We start from the raw sequence: 23,452 nt of genomic DNA on the forward strand, positions 1-23,452 counted from the left end.
ATGAAGTCAGCCCACCTAATGGCCTCCCACCTTTCATTTTTTACTACGGTGCAAATTATATTTATGTTTTTACCACCTGGTTTTGCTTTTTCTATTATTCTTCTCCCTGTCTCCCTTCTGGATTACCAGCACTGAGAAGTTGTGAGTCTTACTTCCCTTTCCCCATTGGCTCTTTTCCGGTGACCTTGATCCCCCACCCCAGCCTCCCACCTGGCCTGGTCATCAGGTCACCTGCCATCAACATCACTTTGTACTAAGAAATACAGAAAGATCAGACAATGCCAGAGGGAAAAGACAGTCTCCTTTTATTATTTGTTCTTTTGTTTTTAAGCCAGTATAAGCTAACAGCATTCTTACTTACTAGGCTACTTGTAAACCATGGGAATGAAGTGAGGAACTTCTGCAAATTTTCCTCTCACCCCCCCCCCCCCCAAACCTTTCCGTATCAGAGTGAAACCCAGGTGTTAACTGGAATGAGCCTCTGACTGGCTGGGCAGTGCCCGCAGCTGCAGCGTGAATGTTCCTTCCAAGCTCATCTCTGTTGGGAATGGGTCACGGGGTGGGGAAGGCACTCCTTCCCGGGCGGCCGTGCCCAGTGGGCCACGCAGCTGGGGTGGAGCGAGGTAGAGAAGGACACTGAGTGGAGTGACTATAGAACCACCCATGCCGCCGCTCTGCCTTTTCTAGCAGTGTGGTCTTGGACAAGTCGCTTCCCTTCCCTGGCTCTAGTTTTCTGATCTGGGAAATGAGTCAGACCAGAGAATCTCCCAAGTCTCTTTCAACTGAATCTGGGATTCTGTGAGTAAGAAGCATAATTTCACTTTGAACATTTACGTACCATGCATAGAAATACACAGTATGATTAAGCTGATTTTTTTCAAGACCAGTGGTTGCTATCCACTTTGGACTTTAGCCACATTAACATATAAATTTCCATCTCGGTGGCTTTCAAATTAAATAATTTCACCCCATCTGGACTTGACTGTCCCTGAAGGGCAAGAAGAAAACTAGGTGACCTCTCGCCAGGGCATGATTGACGGACAAGGTAAGGGAAGTGGTGGCTCCTGAGAGTAAGTTCCTCTGGTTCTTTGTGGTTCTAGGCCCCATCGCTGTATCAGAAGCTGCCAGTCGTATTCAACCTTCAGCTCTGAGAATTTCTCTGTGTCTGATGGAGAGGAGGGAAATACCAGTGACCACTCGAACAGTCCCGACGAGTTAGCCGATACACTTGAAGACCGCCTGGCAGAGAAGCTAGATGACCTGCTGTCCCAGACGCCAGAGATTCCCATTGAGATATCCTCGCACTCAGACGGGCTCTCTGACAAGGAGTGTGCCGTGCGCCGTGTGAAGACGCAGATGTCTCTGGGCAAGCTGTGCGTGGAGGAACGTGGCTATGAGGTGGGGGCCTCTCCTCCCTTCCCTCTCATCTCCGCTCCCTTCCTGTAGCTTTTTGAGTTACAACATGCTCAAGTCCCGAAGTCCTTTACAATTATCATTGAGAATGTAAGATACGACAACGACCTCCATGAAGTAAGTAAAAGTGCACAGATTGACAGAGCTCCTGAAAATGCAGGTAGCTCTTTCAGAAGAGGCACAAGTATAGAAGTGCTCAGTAAGGAACACATTCTGAGATTAAACGCAAACATCACCTCCTCCTGGCTCCATCTCCGAAGCTGGTTAAGTGTGTGAGCCTCCCCTCGTCCATGTCCCCACTGCCCCCTGCTGATGCTCTCATAGCACATATAAACTGTAGTTCACATGCAGTACTGCCCTTCGGGACGCCGGAGAGCACAGTGGTTGAAAGTGTGTACCCTGGAATCTGACTGCCTCGGTGCAAACCCCAACCATTCCGCTTACTTACTGTGTGATGTTTCACAAACTACTTGACTTCTCCATAGATCAGTTTTCTTACCTGTAAAATGGGTATGATAACAGCATCTATCTCCCGGGGTTGTTGTAAGGATTAAATGGATTAATAGATGTAAAACACTTACAGCAGGGCCTGGAACATAGTCAATGCTATACAGAGGGGCTATGGTGGTCCTGTTATCATTGTCATCATCATGTTCATCATCTTTACATGTCTTCTTTTTCCATAAGCCCCGCAAGGACAGGACCTGGTCTCATCTATCTTTGTAGCCCCCTTACCCACCGATGCCTGTCATGTGGGAGGTGTTCAGTCTTTACTGAGTGACTGCAGAAATGAATGAAGGTTTTATTTTGTCTTGACTTTGCAGAATCCTATGCAGTTTGAAGAATCAGACTGTGACTCTTCAGATGGGGAGTGTTCTGATGCCACAGTGAGGACCAATAAACACTACAGCTCTGCTACTTGGTAATGAGAGGACACCTCCTGAAGATGTCACGACAATGCTGGCATTTCAGAGCCCCCCTCCCCCGATCCTTCCCACTCTCTCCCTGCTTTTCTGTCTGGGAAGAGAGCTACCCCGTCTTTCTTACCCCTAGAAATGAGCTGCAATAACAGGAACATGAGACTTCGCAAATCTCTGGAAAAAATATCCAAATGAAATTAAGTCTCACTGAACATTTCAATCAAGAATGGCAGGGATCTATTTTATTGAATATTCTAGCTACTGTAACATTGATATTTATTTTTGTTTGACATTTTAACACTTTGTACTGTAAAGATTGAACTATATATGATAGAGAGAGAGAGACAAAAATTTCTTGCAAAAAAAAAAAAAAAGAGAGAGAGAGAGAGAAAGGAAGGAAGAAAGAAGTGGAATTTAGGAGCAACGTTCTTGGGAATTTGTGGGGCCAAGAGGTACCATTGCTACCTGAACAGGGACCAGTTCTTTTGGCCATAAGTGACTGAGGAAGAGCCAGAGCAAGACATGTTGAGCATTTCAGAAAACAAAGGACAGCTAAAGGAACACAATTCCAGGTAACCTGTGGACAGACCACATTAAGTTCAACCAGCTTATCCGATGGGTGACGGAAATGACCTAGAAAAGTTTGGTGACCAGATACTTGCACCCAAGGTCTTCGAGGGCATGTGCTTCCTCTAGGAGGAAAAAGAAAACTATATGTGAAAACTGGCTTCATTTTTTAAAAAATTATTTTAAGCAGCATTTGGTTGTGAGACTTACAGATGGAGTCAAACCTTCCTTGACAAATATTTACCTTTTAAATGCTGTCATTGCCTTGACAAATGTGTTACCTTGACCAATGTGCCATTTTCTTGTAGCCATTTCTTTTCCACTTGTTTACCACTTCCTTTGGGAAGAAGGGGAGGGCTCAGGAGGAGAGAAGGATAAGAGGAAGAGGAAATTGACAACAGTGTTAGAAAAGCAGATGTGGGGTTTGTAAAAGTACGTGGTCAGAACATCTCGTTTCAGCTTCCTGGAGAAGGTGGAAGCGCCCTGCTCTGGGACCAGGTTGCCCGTCTACTACAGTCATTTTGATTCACGCAGAACAGACTCTGAAGGCAGCTAGGACGTGTGTGTCTGTCCAACGTCCAATCCCAACCCATCCCCTTGATTTTATTCGTGAACCCACTCTATCCTGTAAGCTTTAGTGACTGGCTTCCACTCTCAGAATAAGGGCAAAATAAGCAACTTGCAAAAGGCATCCCCCCTCCCACCACAGCAGCATTTTTGTTACATGCTATTTGTGAAATGTATTTCACTTCTCTTAGGATCAGTGCAGTTTTAAGTAATAGGATTTGCAGATCTGTGGAAAGAACAACTGATGCTGAGCCACAATTGGGAAGATTTTACCTTGTCCAAAGCATGAAGTCCTTCCTGTCCAGGGTCATGGGCTCTGAAAAGCATCCCAAGGTACTGCATGGTACCTCAGCTTTAAGCCTATTTCTAAGTAGAATTTTCCGTAAAAACAGATGTTGGCCTAGTTCCTTTCTCTGTCTCCAAGATAGATTACTGTCACGCAACGTCTCTAGGCCCAAGATCTGAAGACGATGGCTAGACTCTGACATGGCATCGTGTTGGACGTTAGGAAAGACTTACACATATTGATATTAAACCTTTTCCAACGAGGGCGAACACATCGCCCTCCTCTGGGTGTCACAACTGCATCAGCCAAAAAGGAAAGGCAGGAGGGAATTTAGAGCAGTTCCTTTTGCTTGTTTGATCCCTCCATTTGTTTACAATTTATGTTGAGATATTAATTTAAAATTTAGTGTCTTTAATTTATAGCTCTTAAGTAAGATGAAGGAAAATGTCTAACTTATACAGACAGCAGTATTGTTTGCATTAAATTATTCCATTTTGTATAAATTCTGTAGCTGGACTACATGAAAGATCTTAAGTTATGGCATTATTATCATTGTTATTTTATTTTATAATAGTTATTATCATTCTCATTTTCTGTCGATCAGAAGGTGTGGTTTACAGTGTAGCACAATGACTGTGTTTATTGCTAACCATGAATTATCACAAATTTTTATGATTTTTATGAAGGAATGAAAATGGAACTGCCACTTGGGAGCTCTCCAGTATTCATCTTAGGTGCATCCCCTCATTTTCTGTGTACAGCAACAATCATCTGAGGATGGTGTTCTGCCCTGCAGCCCAATGGATACATTGTGATTTTGACTTGATCATGAAACCTCCTGGGTGGGCAGATGACTGAGTGGATGGCTAAATAGTTCAAAGGCTGTAAACTTTCTCAAGTTTCTTAAGAAATAAAATCATGAGACTACAGTAGGAGCAAAAAGAGAATTATTTAATGCCCTGAGGCACAGACCCGGAGACTTTCTGCATGGGGCCCACGGGTTAGCAACCCAAGGACTGGTAGCCTAGCTTGTCCTTGCGTTCCTGCCAGATCCCACCAAGCCAACCTGTTTTCTCCTGGTTGGGAGTAGCAGGAAAACTGGGGGGAAAAAAGGAAAAAAAAATAAAAATATATATATATATATATATATGGCATGACATACAGTGCCTAGTTGTGATGTCATCTATAATACGACTAGAGAAATTCTACAAAGGCTCGGTCATTTAGAGGCTCGTAGGGCTGGAAAAGGACCACCTTGAAGAGCCCTCTTTTCCATCCTCTGACTTAGACCACACTATACTGTGAGTCTCTCTGGTTCACTCCTTCTGGGAAAAGAGAGGCTGCAACTCCGTGTCCTCTTTCTGTCCAACATAAAACACTGACACTTCAGTTAGTCCAGTTTCTGCCCACCTATGGTGGCACCTTTTAGTCACATCTTCCTAGAAGACGCCCACCTGATGCCCCAAACTTTCGATAAGTTTTCAGATTTCCCATCTTGACCATCTGTTATGACAATGCCATATACCTATCTGGATTGGCTATTGTGTGCATGTCCGGGTAGTATATAGCCTTGGATCTTCAGTCATTCACTGTATTGTCAAGAGTTTAATAAAGTTCCACATTAAACATTTTTATTTTTCAGTAGAAATGACTAGGGACTTCAGAAAAGAACAGTGTCTTTAGGTTAAAAAGAGAAATGTCTTTATCCCAGCCTTGCCCCTTACTGCCTGCCTGAGGTCCCCAGGAGAATTCTGAATTGGTGTGTTTCTTTGGGAACTCCTCTGTAAGAGCACTGAATCAAGAGCTCAGGGAACTGAGGAGCTAATTCCTCAGTCCTGACGACTGTGCATCAGTGCTTTGAAGAACCTCACAGGACTGTGATTCCAAGCTTCATTGCTGATTGAGAGTTTAACTCCCTTGGGATGAATGTCCACATTCATTTAGCATCTGTTTTTGACTGACTGCAAGATAACCAGTTTTAATTTGTATTGCAGGTGGGCATTTGTTTCTGATTTCCATCTATTTATAGATCATGTCTTCTGAATAAGGACGATTGCTCTTTAAATTGTTTAGCAGGGAAACTGAGAAGCCTGCACCCACTTTGAAATTATAATATACCTTAGAATTTAGACCGTTTGGAAGACCATGTGAGCGCCTAGTGGGGAGCACCTACCCAGAACAGTGAAGGTGCTAGCTCTGCTGTAAGGTGATCTGGTATGGCCTACTTGAAGTCAGATATTTTAAAACTTCAGTATCAACAAACCCATCCTTCAAGAATTAAGGATATTTTTAGTAGAATTCAATAAACACTGAACATCCATTTCAGGACCTCTTTGTGCTAAATTTCCGTCTTACCCTAAGTAATTAGATTTGATGGTTTTGTTTTTCCTGGTACCAACCCAATTTTAAATACCCTCTCACTGTGGAGCACTGACATCCTTTCAGAGTAAATGCACCCTTGATGATCAAATGATTTACTCTTTCCCCCCATCTCCTTATGTCTCATTGGTTTCCCCTTAAAGTGTCCCTACTTGAAGTTCCTGGAAGCGAAGTCTCCAAAATAGAACATTATACTTAGAACCCTGGGAACTCCGGCTCTGCTCTGCTCTGCAGTATAGTGTGTTGCTGGATTTTGTTCTGCCACTAAGCCAGAAGCCAAAATACTACCACATATCAGCACCTACAATCTACGCTCTCAACACCCAAGACCAAGGTTATTTACTGATCACTACATTCTTTCCTGCTGAGCCTGGACACAGCCTCAGCACCTCTCACAACACAGCACTGGGAGCGACCACTGCTCCGTTAGAAGTGGTGTGCGAGGGAGATGTTTGCCATCCCAGCTCTAAGCTCATGAACCACCACTCGGTTAGAAGTATTGTGCAAGGGGAGGGGTTTGCCATCCTAGCTCTAAGCTGTAATTAATTTCCTAACGGTAGTTTGAGATCTGGAGTTAGCCCTGATGGGAAAATGACAGGATCACACCAATGTTCTTATGAATCCCACCCTGTGGCTCTCAGGGGGCAGCACCCCTGGCAGGAAAAAGGCCACATGCTGCACCCCTGCCCTTCTGGACTACAGTTCCAATGGGATCATCTCCAATGACCGACAAATTGAATTCCAAAGTGTGTTTCTTCATTCACATCATTTCATTGTGCTAAATAAGCATGTTCCTCCCTCACCTTTTGTACACAAAGTTAATATGTTAAGTCCCCATGACCTTATTCTTCCTTTGACTCTGTGAGACTAATGTATCAAAACAATGTGACATTCTTTTTTAAGACCTTGACTTGTCAGTATGAATTTAGTGCCCTTCCAGGTAGCATTTTTCCTCTGCAGATTTCATGGAATAAATGTCCTAGTATATTCACACCACCAATGTTACCAACCTCACAGACCAGCACACATTAGTCTGCTTGTTTGCATGTTACAGCCAATAAGCAAGCACCTATTCAAATGGAATGAACTAGGCTGCCATGTAGAGGGCCCCGTGGCACTGGGAACACTTCTGGGGGTGTGTGTGGCAGAAGTGGGGAGCTCTAAAATCACTGCTCTGGGAAAGAGGGTTACCCCAAAGGAGTTAGGGCTTTGATTAAATGTCGCATGACCAGAGCATGATGGTAGGATTTCATAGAGCAGATGGCAAGGCCACCACAAGGAAACTTCTGGCAGAATCAGACCTCCTCTCTTAGAGCCACTTCAGGGCACCCAGGGGAATGCCGGCTCCTGGCTCCTGCCCAGGGACCATGCAGGCAGGGTCCTCCCACGCTTGCATGCTGGAGGGAACCCGTCAGAATGCACGCTATGAGGAAGACGTCCCTGTTGACCATGTCACCTGGGGAGCTCGTCACCTCCAGAGTGACCACTTCTCAAACTCTGGAATTGGGAAGACTCACTTTGATTCTCTAGTGCAATGATTCGAGTTCCCTATCAGTTTGGAGAAAATTAACTTTTTTGTGGCCAAGTCTCAAAATGGAACCCTTCCCGTCTCCCCTGTGGTCCCCGGGACTGTTAGTTCCCCTGCACAGTGTTGGTTTCTGATGCCGGTTCCCTTTGTACCGAACAACTGTACAGCAATGGGAACAAGAGTGACTATCAAAGCAAACAAATGCATGGAATTAAACAAAAAGCGTACTTCACTGTTTTATGGTCGTCTTTCTAACGCTTCTGGCTGTGTCCTGAGAGCTGCCTTCACGAATGTCAGCATTTGTCAGAACTTAGGGAAAGGAAGACTTCACAGGACTGGGTTTCTTGCAGCCGGGGAAAATAGGTGATGGGAAAGCTGGTTTCTGTGGCTCTTGCATTAGACACATCAGTTATTTTATTTTGTTAGAGTCTCTTCTTGATCATTGTCATAGCCTGGACAGGCCTCTGCTTCCTCCCGATGGCTTTCCCTGCCGCCCATCTTATAGCTACTAAGTGTTACTAGTGACCCCACTATAAAGTGAGCACAGAGAGGGAAAAGGTAAAAATTAAAATGTGGCTTCCAAAAAAAATAACAGTGGTAAAATGCCTGAGAGTGGAGAGCTAAACCACCTTTTTTTTTTTTTCAATCCTCACCCGAGGACATTTTTGCATTTATCTTCAGATAGAGCGGGAGGTAGAGAGAGAGAAACATCGATGTGAGAAAGACACATCGACTGGTTGCCACCCACACGACTCCAACCGGGGCCAGGAACAAACTGCGACCGAGGTACATGCCCTCAGCAGGAACCGAACCTGGGTCTCTCTGGTCCATGGGCCGATGCTCTAACCACTGAGTCAAACCGGCCAGGGCTAAACCACCATTTTTAATTGTCTGACTTTCAGCAGCTCCTGACTCCCACTTGCAAGGGGAACTGGAAGTTAGCAACATGTACAAACACATACCACACAGAACATTTATATACATTTATTTGGGAAATTGCTTTGCCTGTAAACTCACACTGATAAGGCACATTGTTGCAAGATCACAGGGGATGGGGGATAGAGAGCAATCTAGGGGTCCTGATAAAGGACAATGTGTGGAAAGCTTCCTTGTTTCTCGTCCCTCCCCCTAGTCCAGGAACAAAGAGCCATGGATTTCAAAGTCCAGTAGGGCTCCTCTTCAGCCCCACCCTTACCAAGCTTCTTTTAAAGCAACACCTTTAAAAATTAAGTTCTTGTGGGGTTTTTTGTTTTGTTTTGTTTTGTTTTGTTTTATCATATGAGTCCAAAAAACAATGCTTGGGAATTCATTCTCAAGAATGAATATTCTCAAGAACTCATGTAGAACATTCTGCCTAGATTAAAGCCTTGGCAAGATTCTTGGCCAAGCCAAATAAAAAACCCAGCAGATCCTGCCACAGGGCAACAGTTCTGGTGAGAAATGATGAGTTACTCTTGTCGGATACAGGACCCCAGAGCTGGTCCGTTTAGGTGCCGAGGGCCTTCTGTCCTTGGAAGCATTAACCCGGGTCTGTGCCAATCCAATGCTGCTGCTATAGGAAGCAACAGCAGCCACAGACAACAAACAGAACACAACCAAGTAACCCAAAACCAAGTTCTCTTAGAATTAAAAGGTAAAATATAATTATTCCTGTTATTCTCGGCAAATGACAAATTGGAAAAACATCCAGAGGGTACAATGGCTAATGTCCGAGAGTAGTGGATTCATTCTCCTGGCAGGAGGAAGAGGGATTTCCACACAGAGGGGACAGATGAGAAAATGCGCTGATGGTCATTTGGTTCAGGTGTCAAGGGCCCTGCACTATCCAGATGGATAAGAATTTCTCCAGGACATAACATATGGAGTTTGCTCATTCATATTTAATAGTCCGTTTGCAATCAGCTTAGCTGTCAGGCCACACAACCAAGAGGAAATGTGTCATATATGGTAACATCAGTGGGTCTGAACATAGAGAGCATCGCAGAAACCACTGTGCACTTGAGCTATACATAGACGATCTAAGCAGTTTGTCAGCTTCTTCCTCTTGGTGTATGGAAGAGGTAGGTCATCCACCAAAAAGTACAGAAGAAACACTCTTTGACTAACAAGATGAAGAGTGATGTCAGTGATGTGGGTTCACATGTCATCATTTACACTGAGAACAAACACCAGTCACAACAGCCTATCACTTTGCAGACGAGGCACTCTGGACAAGGACAGCCGGCATCCTCTCCCGAGGCAGCTCCGGGCTTGGCAAGAGGCACATACAGCAGACTATCCCGAGTTCCTTGTTATTCAATAAAATATAAAAAGGGTTTTCTAAGAAGCTATCCATTTCACAGAGTGTCCTACTAACTCATGGCAAGTTTGAGAACCTGATATAATTCCCCTTCTAGAGCACAGTCCAAACTACCTGTTGAGAGTGATTAAAAAACAATGAAGGGCTGTAAGGGACCATACCCATTACACACGAGCAATAGAGTCCAGGGACATGCAACCCAAAAATCCAGATCACATGTCCTTTCTGCTGTTTAGATGGTTGGCACTGCTTGTTTCATTCAAATGCAGGTCTTTTTGACTAAATTTTTTTATGAGGGTTCCAGGAACTAAGGCCACCAGAGCGATGGCCAACAGCTTAAGGACAGTTTCCCAGGAGAAAAGCGCATCCAGAGAGGTAAGGGTCGACAGGATGGAGCCTGTCTGCACACAGATGAAGTTGTAGGGGATCAAACCTGGAAGAAGACGAGGGAAAGAGCCCATTACTGAGGGGCGCAGGAAAGAACAGGTGTGGTTTCCCCCCAGCTCCTAACCCCTAACCATACTACCTCTTTCCCTTCTTTTCTACTTTTCCCCTCCTTTCTTCACTTCCCACACACACCTGCCTTGTTTAACAAAAGGACTTGAGATGGTGTACAAAAATACACATACTACAATAATATTTAAAAGATTTTAACAGGAAAAACAAAATGAGTGCAGAAGAAAATAAGGTAGTAGAATTAGGACAAAAATGCGTAAGGTTCACCCACTTGCTGGAGGTGGGCCCCAAAGTTGGCTCTGAGCAGCCAAGAGCCAAGTAAGGAGAAGCACCAGCATTAGATTTAGTGTGCATAACATGAAAACCCACAGTTTCTTAGAAGTACTTCTTTTCATGTTCTCTTCTATTTCTAAGCAGTCATCAAATTCACTGGACCCCAAAAGTCTGAATGGAAGCTATCAGGCTGGTGACATTGATACAAACAAATCCCGGGCTCCACCCGAGATTCTGGTTACCTGGGTCTAGTGGAGCAGCGGGAACCTGCATTCAAACGCCTCTCCCCTCCCTGCTCTGATTGGTTTGGGCCCCCTGAGAATCCACCCCTCTTCTATAGAGGACACCACAAGATCACAGACCACTCAAGGTCGCTGCACAGCTTGCCAAGGGTAGGGAGCGGGGGACTGCAACTCTGGTCTCCACAGTCTTTCCAAGCTGTGCCACAAAGGCTTTCACAGGCTGCTCACTGAGGCATTAAGACACTCTGTCTGAAAGCCGATACGACCAGAATTAACTGTGGCAGATTTTGCTGTAAGATCTCAATTTCTCTCAAGAATCCACTATTAATAGCAGCTGCTCAACCACAGATTTGTTATGTGTGACCTAGAAGCCCCAAGTATTCTTTCCCTCCACGCTCTAAAGAAGACTTAAGAGAGGCAATCCTTGCCTTAGGCTTAGAGAATGGTTTACTTCCGGTGTGGAGAAAAATATAGTCACTGACTGAACAGGATGTTAGCACTTTACCGTTCTGATAAAGGTGGTCCAAGGCCCACACTTTGAGAAACACTGCTCTAGCCCCTCACCTGGCCAAGGGGCCCACTGAGGGTAAGTAGCTTCTGAAGGTCACACAACTGTCAAAAGGCAAGAAGGAACTTCAGTGGTCCCAGCTCTTCCTAAGGCAGATCTTAATTAAAACAGGGGCCAAAGCCAGACCGGAAGTCCTTTGCTTTATTCCTTTCTTCTGTCTCTGCTGTTTCTTTTGCCCACATACCCTCATTCCAAGCCTGCTTTTCCAGCTGGTATTTACTGAGCACCTAGCATGGGCCAAGGCATGTGCTTTACAGATTACTCCTCTCATCCCAATGCCTCGCACAGTGCTTGGCCCATGAGAGACATCAAATGTAGTTGTAGAATGAACATTCCTACTTTTTCTAGAAGTATTTTTATGAGGTTTCTTGTTCAAGCCTGAGTAGACTTGAGATCGGGATTTTAGCTAAGACTAGAAGATGCTCCTCACGAGCCTGTGCTTTGAGAGGCAGGCACGTGGCCATGTGGCTAACCCAGGGCAGTCCCCAGCATGACAACGGAAGACTCACTTACTCCATCAGCTTCTTACCGATAAGAACAGAGAAGAAGAACTGCCCAAGGGGGATGTTCAGAATCGGGGCCGAGAGGTTCAAGAACCAGTTCGGTGTCATGGGGAAAAGTCTCAAAAACAGTAAGAAAAAGAACAAGCTGTTTCTGTTCTCCTCCACCTGTAGCCAAAGAAGACACAAGGCCATTAGGAAGCAGAAAGTCTCCAGGTATTGAAAATTTGCTGGTGCCAGGCACTGTTCTAGATATTTTACAAATTCTGTCCCAGATGTCCCAACAACCCTCCAGGGTAGAGACTGTTTCCCATTTTACAATAGAGGCACCTGAGGCTCAGAGAAGTCGGGAACCTGACTCAAGTCACAGAGTTGGTAATGATGGAGCTGGGGTTTGATCCCAAGTCCGTGCCTCTTGGAGACACAGGGTGGAAGAGCACTGTGGGAAGTCCCTGCCCCTCACCCCCCTCAGTTCCCGAGGTGACTCTAACAGAAGCCCAACACTCAGATGTACCCCTTCCCCTTACCTTCCTCTGCAGGAGGGCCACTTTATCAGGAAAGTAGGAGATCACCAGTTGTTTGCCAAACATACTGGAAAGCAGGTAGCAGCATGTGGCACCCACCGAGGTCAACACACAGCAGAGCAGAAGCCCCAGCCATGGCCCAAACAAAGCACCAGCTAAAACGTTCTGCAAAGAAAACAAACCCTCAGCCATGAGCACATCTGGCAGCTACCAGTCACCTCATCCTGGAGGTCAAGAGTCACAGGTTCCCTCCACCCTCCCGGCCAAAACCCAATTCCCATCTTAAAGATGTAAATGAAAAGTGATGAAAGCCCGGCCGCGTGGCTGTCGGTTGAGCGCTGTCCCATGCACCAAGTGCCCAGTTCAATTCCCGGTCAGGGCATTTGCCCAGTTGAGGGCTCCATCCCCAGTAGGGGGTGTGCAGGGGGCAACCAATCAATGCTTCTTTCTCAACAATGTTTCTATTTCTCCCTTCCTCTCTCTCTAAAAAACCTATTAAAAAAAGAAAGAAAAGTGATGAAAGAGCTGAGAACTACAACCCTGGTTTTGTTCTCTTCACCTTTAAAACAAAGATGAGGATTAAAACCTCGGAGAGAATCATTTGAGAAAATGGGAGTAGACTGCACTCAGCCTCCCACGTGGGCCGTGGTATGTCCTGCAAACATGGGTGATCCAAGAAGGCAGAGATGAAACCCACAAATAATTTTTACCATTTTAAACAAACACAAACTATGAATTTTCCCACAGTAAGACCACACCAGCTATATAAAATGTCTTATTTCTTTGCTTTCTGTTGGAATTACATCTGTGTGGTATGCTAATGCTGGGGGTTCATGTTGACCAGAGATCTAGATGACACTCAAAAAAGTCTTAGGTTAATAAAAATGAAAAAGCAAGCCAATACTTCCTAACTGCAATTTGGCTGATTAACATCATCCTGTCAAACCTGGGTTTCCAAGACAGAAAGTAAAAGGAGAACTTGGAAGTGAGTGATAAGTGCTTGACTACACGTCTGATTTAATCCTCACCATGACCCTGTGTCATGTACTATCGTTACCCTACTCTACAGGGTGAGAGACTAAGTATCTTGCCCAAGATCACACTAGGCAGAGACGAGATTCACCACCAGCTGGCGGCTGGCTCTTTGCCCTAACGAGGGATCGGCTCAGTGGGAAGGCAGGTACCCAAGGAGTCAGCCCCTGACCTCAAACATCACACACTTCCCATCTCTCCTTGGCATGGACAATTTGCTTTTCTTCCAGTTTCCAACACACTGCTTATGCAGATCCAGCCTAAACCTGCAGTAGAGAAAACATGCTGGGGCAGGAAAGAGAAGCAGGATCTCCTGCTCCATCACACAATCATTCAACAAGTGCTTGAGGGCCACTGTGTGCCAGGCACCATCACCATGCCAGCCACTCTATACCCACTGTCTCAGTTAATCCTCCCATGCAACAACCCTAGGGGGCAATGTAGGAGTATCCTGTTTTATATACAAGGAAACAGGTTTGGGGAAGTTAAATGGTTTGCCCACGGTTACACAGCTGGGATTCAAATCCACCCATGCCAGTTTAAAATGCTTCTGGGAGGGGAGCACAGATTATTCTGTATAACCTGAGGTGGCAACTGACGGGTAGCATCCTCACAGACTAATGGAGGAAACAGATTGGGGGGCGGGGAGGGCTTGATCAGAAGGACTTAGGTCCCTCAAACAACAGATTTTAAAAAAAATCAAACAGTGCCAAAATGCAGAACATCATAGGAGCTGTGCGGAGGAAGAGTTGACCCAGCCCAGGGTACATGTGTGTGTCTCAAGGACAGTGCTCTGTGGCTCTCAATGCCTTAGAAACAAAAGCAGCATACCTGAGAGGAAAAGCAGATTGTGGGACAGGGTGGAAGTAGGTGTAGACCCCAGCCCTACCCCTTCCTCGCCTGTATCCTTGGACAGTTACCAAACCTCTCCCCACATATAAGGCTGTTGGGAGCATTAATAAGGTCATGCAGGTTAAACAACTAGGACAGTGCCTGCCACAGGAGAAGCTGTCAAAAAATGGTAGTCACAGTAGTCTGTCCTCTGGACTGGGTGATTTGCAGCGTAAGGACCCCTCTACAAAGACAGAAGAAGGTGGCTTTCTGATAGGCACAGAAGGCTGGCGGGGCACTGACCAGGAAGCTGGAGCCAGGGATGGCAAAGCCCTGTTTGTAGAGGTAGGCACTGCAGAAGAGCAGCAACACGTAGGCCTGGTGCTCCCTGCGGTAGTCTCGAAGGACCTCGGAGAGCTCCCGCAACTCGGCCAGGTCAGAGGGGAACCACAGTGACCTGGGGATTTGGAAAAGCAGATGGCAACATGAGTCCAGATCAACCTAGTACCTATGAAAATTACTCGTGGTGTTATCTTTCCAATGTAGGTTTATAAATGTGCTCATCACCTGGTCTACTGGGGATACACACAAAATGGGAGCCTGATACAACACAGCAGAGCAGACGAAGAACCCTGGTTTGAGCAAGAGACCTGGCTTAGCATCTGAACTCTGCTACTATCCAGCTGTGTGATCGGGGGCTAGTCCCTGGGCCTCAGTTTCCTTATCTGAAAAATGAGGCTTGGTGTTAGATAATCACTAAGTTCCCTTTCAGCTCTCAGGTTTTATGATCTATTCTTATGAAGCAAATGGATTAATTTCCAGGCAAATACTAAATTGGCTTCCTTTCAGGGAGCACCCCCATGCCTCACAAGAGACCAAGGACAATTCAAACTTCACACTGCTCCTGCGTTACTAGGTAAAACAACTGTTTTATCAGACAGTAACATGCCAATTAAAGGTTCTCTGGGAAAGTATATTTGTCCTGCACCATAAACATAACCTTCTTGATAAAATGTCTGTCTTGAAACCAACCCTTTCAAAGAGCCTGCTTTTTCACTCTGCTCTTTATCTGGTCCTCAATGCACTCTGATTCCTGAACAAGGGTTGCAGTGTAAAGTCTCCTTTACCACTGCCATCTATCTATCTGAACAACCCTTGAATGCACCAATGATCAATTACGAGCAAACCACCCCAGTTCTTTTCAAAATGTTCTCTTAGCGTATCTGACACTCACAGCAAAGCCTTCTCAGCTACAGCAAAAGAATACAGTAACTGAAAACAATTGTCCTAATATTCATGTATCAGTAATATCCTTGACTCAGTGCTGCGCCAGGCATACTCCCACGAACTTGACAAACAGCAGCACTCAGGACAAACCAGCCGGGTCGGTATCACACCGCCTCCCGCCTCACCCAGTGGCAATGAGAAAGGGAACAGTAGCGACAGCCAGGAAGAGGAGCGGACCCTGTAATTAATTCTTGGATAATTTAAAGTAGTCCATGCAACGTTTCACCTGAAGACCGAATCGGTAGACCTAAGTGAGGTGGGGTGGAGAGGACGATGGAGGGAGGCTAAAAGCAGTCGTGAAATAGGACTGCGGGTCCAGACAGGAGCGAGGTCGGCTGCAAATGGGGGTTGGGGCTGAGCCGGGAAGCGGGGGAGCGCGAGCAGGGCGCGGGGCAGTCAGAGGCTCGGCCGCGGGCCCGGACCGCACACCCGCGCCGGCTGCACGCAGGTCCCAGCCAGGGCCGGCCCGGCTCCCATCACCCACCTGCCCGGGACGTGTAGACGCGGCCCGGATACCAGACCCCCACCCCCTGTCCTAGAACCCCAAATCCCCGTCGCCCCCGATCCGGGAACCGAATCTCCGACTCCCGGACCCCATCCTCGAAGGTGTCTCCGAACCCCGGCCCCGCCACGCACCTGCCTTCAGCCTCCTCGGCGGAGCCCCGTGTCGGCCCGCGAGGCAGTCGCGTCGACAGCAAGTACAAGGCGAAGGTGCAGCCGACGAAGATCAGGAGCAGGCCGAGCAGGGGGCGCATGTCGGCGCCCGCACCCGGACCCGCCGGGCCGCGGAGGAGCCTGGAGCCCGCGCCGAGCAGCCCTCTGCGCGCGGACGGAGCCCGGGGAACGCGTTCGCCGACGGACAGAGGCGGGGCCCGCGCCGAGCCCCGCCCCCACCCCGCCCCGGCCCGGCCCGGACTCCGCCCTCCTGGCCCTGGGCCCAGATTCCAGCGGAAACCTGTCGTCTAGGCCCTTTCAGCGCGTTTATCCTTCTTTCGCCTTTTTTTTTTCTTAACGTTTATCTCTGTCTCTTTCTTCATTTATTTGAGGGCTCTCTGCCAGGTGCTGGGAGATCCAGAGGTAAATCACAGTCTTGCCCACAGCGAGCTTGCAGTCTGGTAGTGGTCAAGACAGTCCTGGCCACAACCAGCGGTAACGCACAAATGCAGCCCCGGTAGAGACATGGGCCCCGGTTGTGTGCGGGAGACTGTCACAGTGATCACGGAAATTATCAGAATTACCTTGTCTTGAGGCCTACTCTAATTCTCACAACAAGGTTGACTTTATTTAACAGACGAAAACTCTGAATCTCAGGATTGACAGCCCCCCAAAGAAAGTCAGGATTAGAATCCAAGTCATTCTGGGTCCTCAGCTAGTTGCTCTACACTGCGTGGAGGTGGGGCTTGAAGTTACCTTAAAAGTGAAGGCCGGTCTGGCTCAGCGGTTAGAGCGTTGGCCTGTGGTCCAGAGAGACCTGGGTTCAGTCCCGCTAAGGGCATGTACCTCGGTTGCAGTTTGTCCTGGGCCCTGGTTGAGGCGTGTAGGTGGCAGCCACTCGATGTGCCCCTTTCACGTCGATGTTTCTCCTTTTCTCTCCCTCCCACTCCATCTGAATAAAAAATGGAAAAATATCCTCCGATGAGGATTTAAAAAAAAAAAATGTTGAGCAAGATTTCCATATCAGAGAAAGAAGGGAGAGAGAGAGGTGGGGGCCCAAGTAAGGCACCAGAGTCCAGATTTAGTGAAGTCTAAGCTGTATGAAAAATGAGTGAGAAGTTAGGGACAAATTAGAAAGCACTGAAAGGCAGGCAGACTAAGAAATTGGATTTTTAGTCCAACCAGTGTGGCTCAGTGGCTGAACATCGACCCATGCACCAAGAGGTCGCCGGTTCAATTTCAGGTCAGGACACATGCCCAAGTTGTGGGCCCAATCCCCAGTGGGGGACGTGCAGGAGGTGGTCAATCAATGTCCTCTCTCATCAATGTTTCTATATCTCTCTCCTTCTCGCTTCCTCTCTCTCTAAAATCAATAAAGAAAAAAATAAATTAAAAAAAAAAGAAATTGGATTTTTAAATATTGTATATGGTGAAACATCAGCAGAAGTGGTTAAGCAAGAGAATGATTTAGTTCCTGTTTTAGGGTTAGAATCCATTCTGAGTTGATAGTTGCAACTCTCCTGATGATAAAGGATGCAGGCCTGAGCCAGGACCACAGCAGTGGGAATGAAGAGAGGAAGAGGGGCAAGCTGGGAGAAGTTGAGTTGGTAGGACATATGACTCATTAAATGGAGAAGGGACACAGAGGACTCAAGAATAGTATAAGCCTTTATCATAACATTCAAAGCACCTCTTGGGCTAAATAGGGAGCATCTGTCAAAATTCAAAAGGTACAACATCCTAGCAATTCCACATCCTGAAATTTAACCTATAGCTATGCCCTTAGATAGACAAAGAGGTATATTCAAAGGTATTCTCTTGGCTTTGCTTTGATGTTAAGAGATTGGGAACAACCTGAATGCTCCTCACATGGGGACTAGTGAGGTCAATTATGGTATAGTCACAAATGCAACACTAGGTAGCTTCCTGAAAGAGGGAGGCAACTCTATATATCTTGACACAGTTCAGTAGCCAGATAGAGAAGTTGCAGTGTTAGAGTATGACTCATCTGTGAGAAGAAAATAAAAGCATACACTTTATGTTTTCAAAATACTAACGCGTTTATGAATGAAATTATTTAACATCTGAGATTTGCATCTAAATAATGGGATAGGCCTTTCTTTCGGCTACAACCACCATCTTGCAATAGTTCGCCAAAATGACCAACACAGAAGGAAAGAGGAGAGACACCTCGCTATGCACTGTACGTTCTTAGAAAACATGGAGTTGTTTCTTGGCCACACACGTGTGAATCTACAAGAAAGGTGATATTGTAGACATCAAGGGAATGGGCACTGTTCCAAAAAGAATGCGCCACAAATGTTCTCTTGGCAAAACTGGACAAGTCTACAGTGTTACCCAGCATGTGGTGGACATTGTTGTAAACAAACAAGTTATGGGCAAGATTCCTGCCAAGAGAATTAATGTACATATTGAGCAGATTAAGCACTCTAACAGCCATTATAGTTTCCTGAAATGTGTGAAGGAAACTGATCAGAAAAAGAAGGAAGCCAAGGAGAAAGTTACTTGGGTTCACCTGAATCAGCCTGCTCCACCCAGAGAAGCTCACTTTGTGAGAACCAGTGGAAAGCAGCCTGAGCTGCTGGAACCCATTCCCTATGAATTCATGGCCTGATAAGTGTAAAAAAAATAAAGGACTGCCCAGGCGGTGTGGCTCAGTGGATTGAGCATCGTCTCATGGACTGAGAGGTCCCTCTTCGATTTCGGTCAGGGCACATGCCCGGGTTGCTGGCTTGATACTCAGTAGGGGGTGTGCAGGAGGCAGCCAATCGATGTTTCTCTCACATAGATGTTTCTGTCTCTCTCTTCCTTCTCTCTCTAAAAGATCAGTAAAACATAAATAAATAAAATAAAAATAGAAAACCTCTGTACTGTTTTTAAAAAATATTTCTCTTAATTGAGTAGAAGTGTGATATCCCCTCCCTAAAAGAAATATTTAAAGAAAATTTTGTGTCCTAAAAAAAAAAAAAGGGATGGAGTTCAATGGGTAGGGATATAAATAAACAAGATTGTCCACTGAATTGATAATTGAAGCTGAATGATGGCAAATGGAGGTGGATTTTATACCATTTTCTCTATGTGTATATGTTTGAAATTTTGCATTTTAAAAAATGGGGGTAAATTTTCTCCCCTTAAGCCCCCCATTCCTGCTGAACATGCACTATGTTAGTTCATGTCTCTGACGATACTATTCCTTCCATCTGGCAGTCCTCTCTGCCTGGAAAATTCCTACTCTTCCATCAACAACCAAGGCAATTGTCATTTCCACTGAGAAGCCTCCTCCAGTTCCCACCGTCCGAAAAAAAAAGTGTTACTTCTCTATGCTTGGGGCTCCTTCTCTGTGAAGTGTCTCTATTTCTATTATTGCAAATACTGTGATCCAGTGCCCTATCCATCTCTCCGTAGACAGTAAACATTTCCACAAATGAGCCCTGGCCAGTTTGGCTCAGCAGTTAGAGCGTCGGCCTACAATCCAGAGAGACCCGGGTTTGGTTCCCGCTAAGGGCATGTACCTTGGTTGCAATTTGTCCCCGGCCCTGGTTGGGTCGTGCAGGAGGCAGCCACTCAATGTGTCCCTTTCACGTCGATGTTTCTCTCTCTCTCTGTCTCTTCCTCTCTCTCCCTCCCACTCTATCTGAACAAATAATAGAAAATTGTCCTCGGGTGAGGATTAAAAACAAAAACAAAAACATTTCCACAAATGAGACACTTTCTCATCTTTCATCTGTTCTGACCCATAGCCCTGTGCTTGCTTAGAATTGGCACTTAATAAATATTCGTTAAATTAATAGGTCAGGTCTAGCAAGGAAATGACTAGTTTGGTACATGTTGACTTTCAGAAGTCTAAGGAATATAGGAGGAGAGAAAGTGAATGAGAAACTAGTGTTATGGAGCTTGTGTGCACCGTGTGCTGCGGCCGCGAGCAGAGTAGTGAACAAGAAGGCAGGGATCCTACTCTTAAGGACTTTACTGTCCCTTGGTTGGGAGAGAGCATGGAGAAAGATAGAATTGTAGAACATGGTAGGTGCCATGGAGGAAACAGACACGGCAAAGCATGTTCTACCCCAGAGAAGCAAGTGTCGCTATCCCACTTAGGAATGAGTAGATGAGCAGGTGTTCAGATGAAGTCACTTTGCGAAGTCCACAGCTGCGAGTGCTGAGCAGGACTTCAGCCTTGTCTGCCCCTCCAGAGTCCCTGCACTTGTCTCTGCCCTGTACTGCCTCTCTACAAGCAGGTGACAATTCAGAGCTCAGACTGAACCTTCAGATTTCAATGTCATCTGTCTGCTGAAGTGAGGGAAGGGGAGAAGCAATGGCAGCTGACATTCACTGAGTACTTACTACATCGAAGACTGCACAGTAAGCATTTTACATGCAAGGATGTATTTATTCCATATGACAACCCTCATGAATCAGGGACTCTTAACAGCTCCACTTTCCAGTCCGAGCAATGGAAGCTTAGGAAGAGTTAAGTCGATAGAGGGCAACACCAGCCAACACAGAGTCTGGTCTCCTACCCTCCAGTACCTTTGTGAGAGAAAACTGAGGTCAAAAGCCAGGTTAGGAAATAATGGAGCCAGTGAAAGAGAACCAAGTGGTTCATTCAGGGATGTTGGATGAAAAATGGAGGTGGGGAGGAAAGGTGTCCAGAAAGCCCAAGAAAGATTGTTAGAAAAGAAGTCCATAGGTACTCAGTGTCAGAGCCCATAGAAAACTCCAGCAAGGAGACCTGAAGGTTGTGGGATTCAGCCAACACGAGGTGGGAAATGCAACCCCAACTCCCTACAGGCTCACTCCCAAGCCTTTGCGTGCTGCCTCTGAGTTAGCCACCACCCCCACCCTGAACACTCCTGTTCTGATTCCTCCTACTCGACTTGTCTGCTTGAGGAAGCTCTGGACTGTGTTCCCCACTCCCAACCCACCTCCACTCTGATCTCAGTCTCCACATTTCTCCTGGTGCCAATCCAACACCTGTAGAGCCCACTCTAACCAGCCAGTGCACCACCTGCAGGCTGCACCCACCTCCATCAAGGCCATTCATTTATAGGACATGCCCAGGCAGCCTGACAAAGGACAGCTGCAGCCCCGCCCAGGGACATGTCTGGACTGGCTTCATTTCTCCTGACCACTGTTATATCAAACTCACTGAAACTCATCTCCACTCCAGTGAACAAACTTCCTTCCTTCCTTGACTCATTTACCCATTCATCCATCCATCCAACTGGTCCACAGTGAGCAAGGTACCAAGCTAGGGGGCACCAAGAGAAGAAGATGAGGGACACCACTGGTCCAAGGAGTTTATAAATGACAGAAATGCTATTCCTGGCACTTTCTTGCTATTGTTTTGACCCACTGCCTACCAGGCAAGGGAAGGAAGATGAAGAAGTGACTGTGCTCATCAGAATGCAGAGCAAATGAAACTAAAGAAAATCAGGTTCTAGAGCATACTGATCTCTCCATCCACAATGGCTGAGGGAACGTGGGAAGGAGGAGGAAGGGTGATAAAACGTCCAAGTGGGCAGGACCGTCGCTGAGACTTACTTCTTTCAGAGTTCAGTCATTCACCACAGGCATTTCTCACTTAAGTGAAAATCTCGGTATTACATATATTAAAATGCGCCACACAGGAATATATTTAGAGTTCTATAATTTATGAAATAGAGTCCATTTCTTTACAACAAGGGCTGTTCTCACAGAAAGAAGTAGAAGGAAAATCACCTGTGTGAGGAAGCCACCAAGCCTGTGACACTCAGGAATCACAGGAAGCTTCCCGCAGTGGCCACAGCTGTGGGAAGCATGGTGCTCACCCCTTTGGCTCTGTCCCCGCACTGGGCATCTGGCCCCACAGATGGTTCTCCTTTGGTTCCAGCCTCGCTGGCCTTGGCCCTCTGGGCCTCCTGGCTTGGCTGCTGTAGTGGATCCAGATTCATGATTTACACAATAGTTCTTAGCAAGCCTAAGAATTTCTCAAACTGGAGGCTTCCAGTGCTCCGAGAGCAAACTGGTTTGTGCTTTGAAATTACATGTTAGCAACACACGTTATTTAGCATTATTCCCAAAGGCACACATTAATTACCTCTAATGGGATTATGCATAGCATATATTCGTTTTGCATCTGTGCATTTTCTAAATTTCCCTCAATAATAATGGATTACATTAGCAATAAGGAAAAATAAAAATTTTCCCACTTTAGAGAAGGTGGGAAGCCAGGGGTGTGATTTTCTTGCCTTCCCAAAGTTAACAGCCCAAGAGAGAAGTTGGCGTTGATAAAAAATAGCTCTCTTATTGCATATTAGATAAGCCGTATTAAAATAAATAAAAGCATATTCACATTTATCAAATCACTCATGAATGTGGCAACCATGGGATTTCAAAGAACCCTTCACAGACTTGCCTCCAAGACCCACACAACAGCCCTGTGAGGTAGGTCAGTCTCCATTCCCTTCTACATGCAGGCACCTGGAGGAATTTGGCACAGGGAACGTGGAGTCGAGTCCAAAGTGAGGTCTCCAGCCAGTCCTTCCCTTTAAGATGCTCGTCCTGCTGAACTGCCTGCGTGATCAGCAGCAGAATCACAGAGCGGAACAGACGAGCCCCAGGACACAGCCAGACCAGGCGCTGGGCGGCCTGGGGCCTGACTATTTCAGACTTGCCCTAGTTAGGGACTCCTTTCCCAGGACTGTTCTATAATCCAAAGTCATTTGACATTTTGCAATGTGCCATCTATAGGACACTATTGGAAAAACCCTGGTTATTCTGTACTTTTTGTGCCTCGAGGAAAAGGTCAGGAAGGTGAAGCTTTAAAACAGCCTGTCATAGCTTTCTTGATGTTACTGGTGCTCATGTGTCTTGACAACAGTTACATTTGCAACTTCGGGCAAAGAATAGGTTGGAAGACTGTTTCAGTATTTTCCATCAGTATAAGATCATACCGACACAACTGGGGCCTGTAAAAATAAGAAAATATTCTTGTCAGTAAAATACTAAAAACACCCTATTCTAATAAAATAACTTGCATTATATCCTTAGGATATAAAATGATTTAGCAATTATGGCTTTTTGTTGTTGTTGTTTTATCCTCACCCGAGGACATTGTTTTTGCATT

The 23,452-nt window shown here is 46.1% G+C and overlaps 4 protein-coding genes across 6 annotated transcripts in view; 2 read left to right on the forward strand and 2 right to left on the reverse strand.

Annotated features, from left to right (window-relative positions):
- MAP3K13 (mitogen-activated protein kinase kinase kinase 13) overlaps nucleotides 1-2,703 on the forward strand; it is an 83,335-nt gene extending 80,632 nt beyond the window's left edge. The window contains exons 13-14 of the mRNA XM_036243161.1: nucleotides 1,101-1,398; nucleotides 2,238-2,703. Coding sequence (XP_036099054.1) covers nucleotides 1,101-1,398; nucleotides 2,238-2,339 — 400 coding nt within the window. The 3' untranslated portion in view covers nucleotides 2,340-2,703. The remainder of the gene's footprint in view (nucleotides 1-1,100; nucleotides 1,399-2,237) is intronic.
- Nucleotides 2,704-8,920: 6,217 nt separating this feature from the next.
- Nucleotides 8,921-16,498, reverse strand: TMEM41A (transmembrane protein 41A). Its single transcript, XM_036242949.1, has 5 exons — nucleotides 16,309-16,498; nucleotides 14,689-14,842; nucleotides 12,526-12,687; nucleotides 12,028-12,166; nucleotides 8,921-10,392 (listed from the first exon to the last, which is right to left on the reverse strand). The coding sequence occupies exons 1-5, from the start codon at nucleotides 16,425-16,427 to the stop codon at nucleotides 10,172-10,174; spliced, it is 795 nt and encodes a 264-aa protein (XP_036098842.1). The 5' UTR covers nucleotides 16,428-16,498; the 3' UTR covers nucleotides 8,921-10,171.
- A 2,115-nt stretch (nucleotides 16,499-18,613) lies between these two features.
- Nucleotides 18,614-18,961, forward strand: LOC118616938 (60S ribosomal protein L21-like). Its single transcript, XM_036242498.1, has one exon. The coding sequence runs from the start codon at nucleotides 18,614-18,616 to the stop codon at nucleotides 18,959-18,961; it is 348 nt and encodes a 115-aa protein (XP_036098391.1).
- Nucleotides 18,962-22,170: 3,209 nt separating this feature from the next.
- The window catches only part of LIPH (lipase H), a 43,891-nt gene continuing 42,609 nt past the window's right edge, over nucleotides 22,171-23,452 (reverse strand). For 2 of the 3 annotated variants that reach the window (XM_036243732.1, XM_036243733.1), the window contains exon 10: nucleotides 22,172-23,294. In XM_036243732.1, coding sequence (XP_036099625.1) covers nucleotides 23,207-23,294 — 88 coding nt within the window. In that variant the 3' untranslated portion in view covers nucleotides 22,172-23,206. Of the gene's footprint in view, nucleotides 23,295-23,452 lie in introns of all 3 variants that reach the window. The other variant, XM_036243731.1, reaches the window with a different exon arrangement.

Source organism: Molossus molossus, unplaced genomic scaffold, assembly GCF_014108415.1.
Source record: "Molossus molossus isolate mMolMol1 unplaced genomic scaffold, mMolMol1.p scaffold_m16_p_5, whole genome shotgun sequence".
Lineage (NCBI taxonomy): Eukaryota > Metazoa > Chordata > Mammalia > Chiroptera > Molossidae > Molossus > Molossus molossus.

Bases quoted from the DNA above. Each gene is read 5' to 3' on its own strand.
- TMEM41A (XM_036242949.1), bottom strand. From the start codon at position 16,427: ATGCGCCCCCTGCTCGGCCTGCTCCTGATCTTCGTCGGCTGCACCTTC. The intron at 12,688-14,688 runs GTCAGTGCCCCG...TTTTCTTTGCAG, and splicing joins TCCCTGGCTCCAGCTTCCTG to AACGTTTTAGCTGGTGCTTT. The intron at 10,393-12,027 runs GTAAGAAGCTGA...GTCTTCTTCCAG, and splicing joins CTTCTTCTCTGTTCTTATCG to GTTTGATCCCCTACAACTTC.
- LOC118616938 (XM_036242498.1), top strand. From the start codon at position 18,614: ATGGGCACTGTTCCAAAAAGAATGCGCCACAAATGTTCTCTTGGCAAA.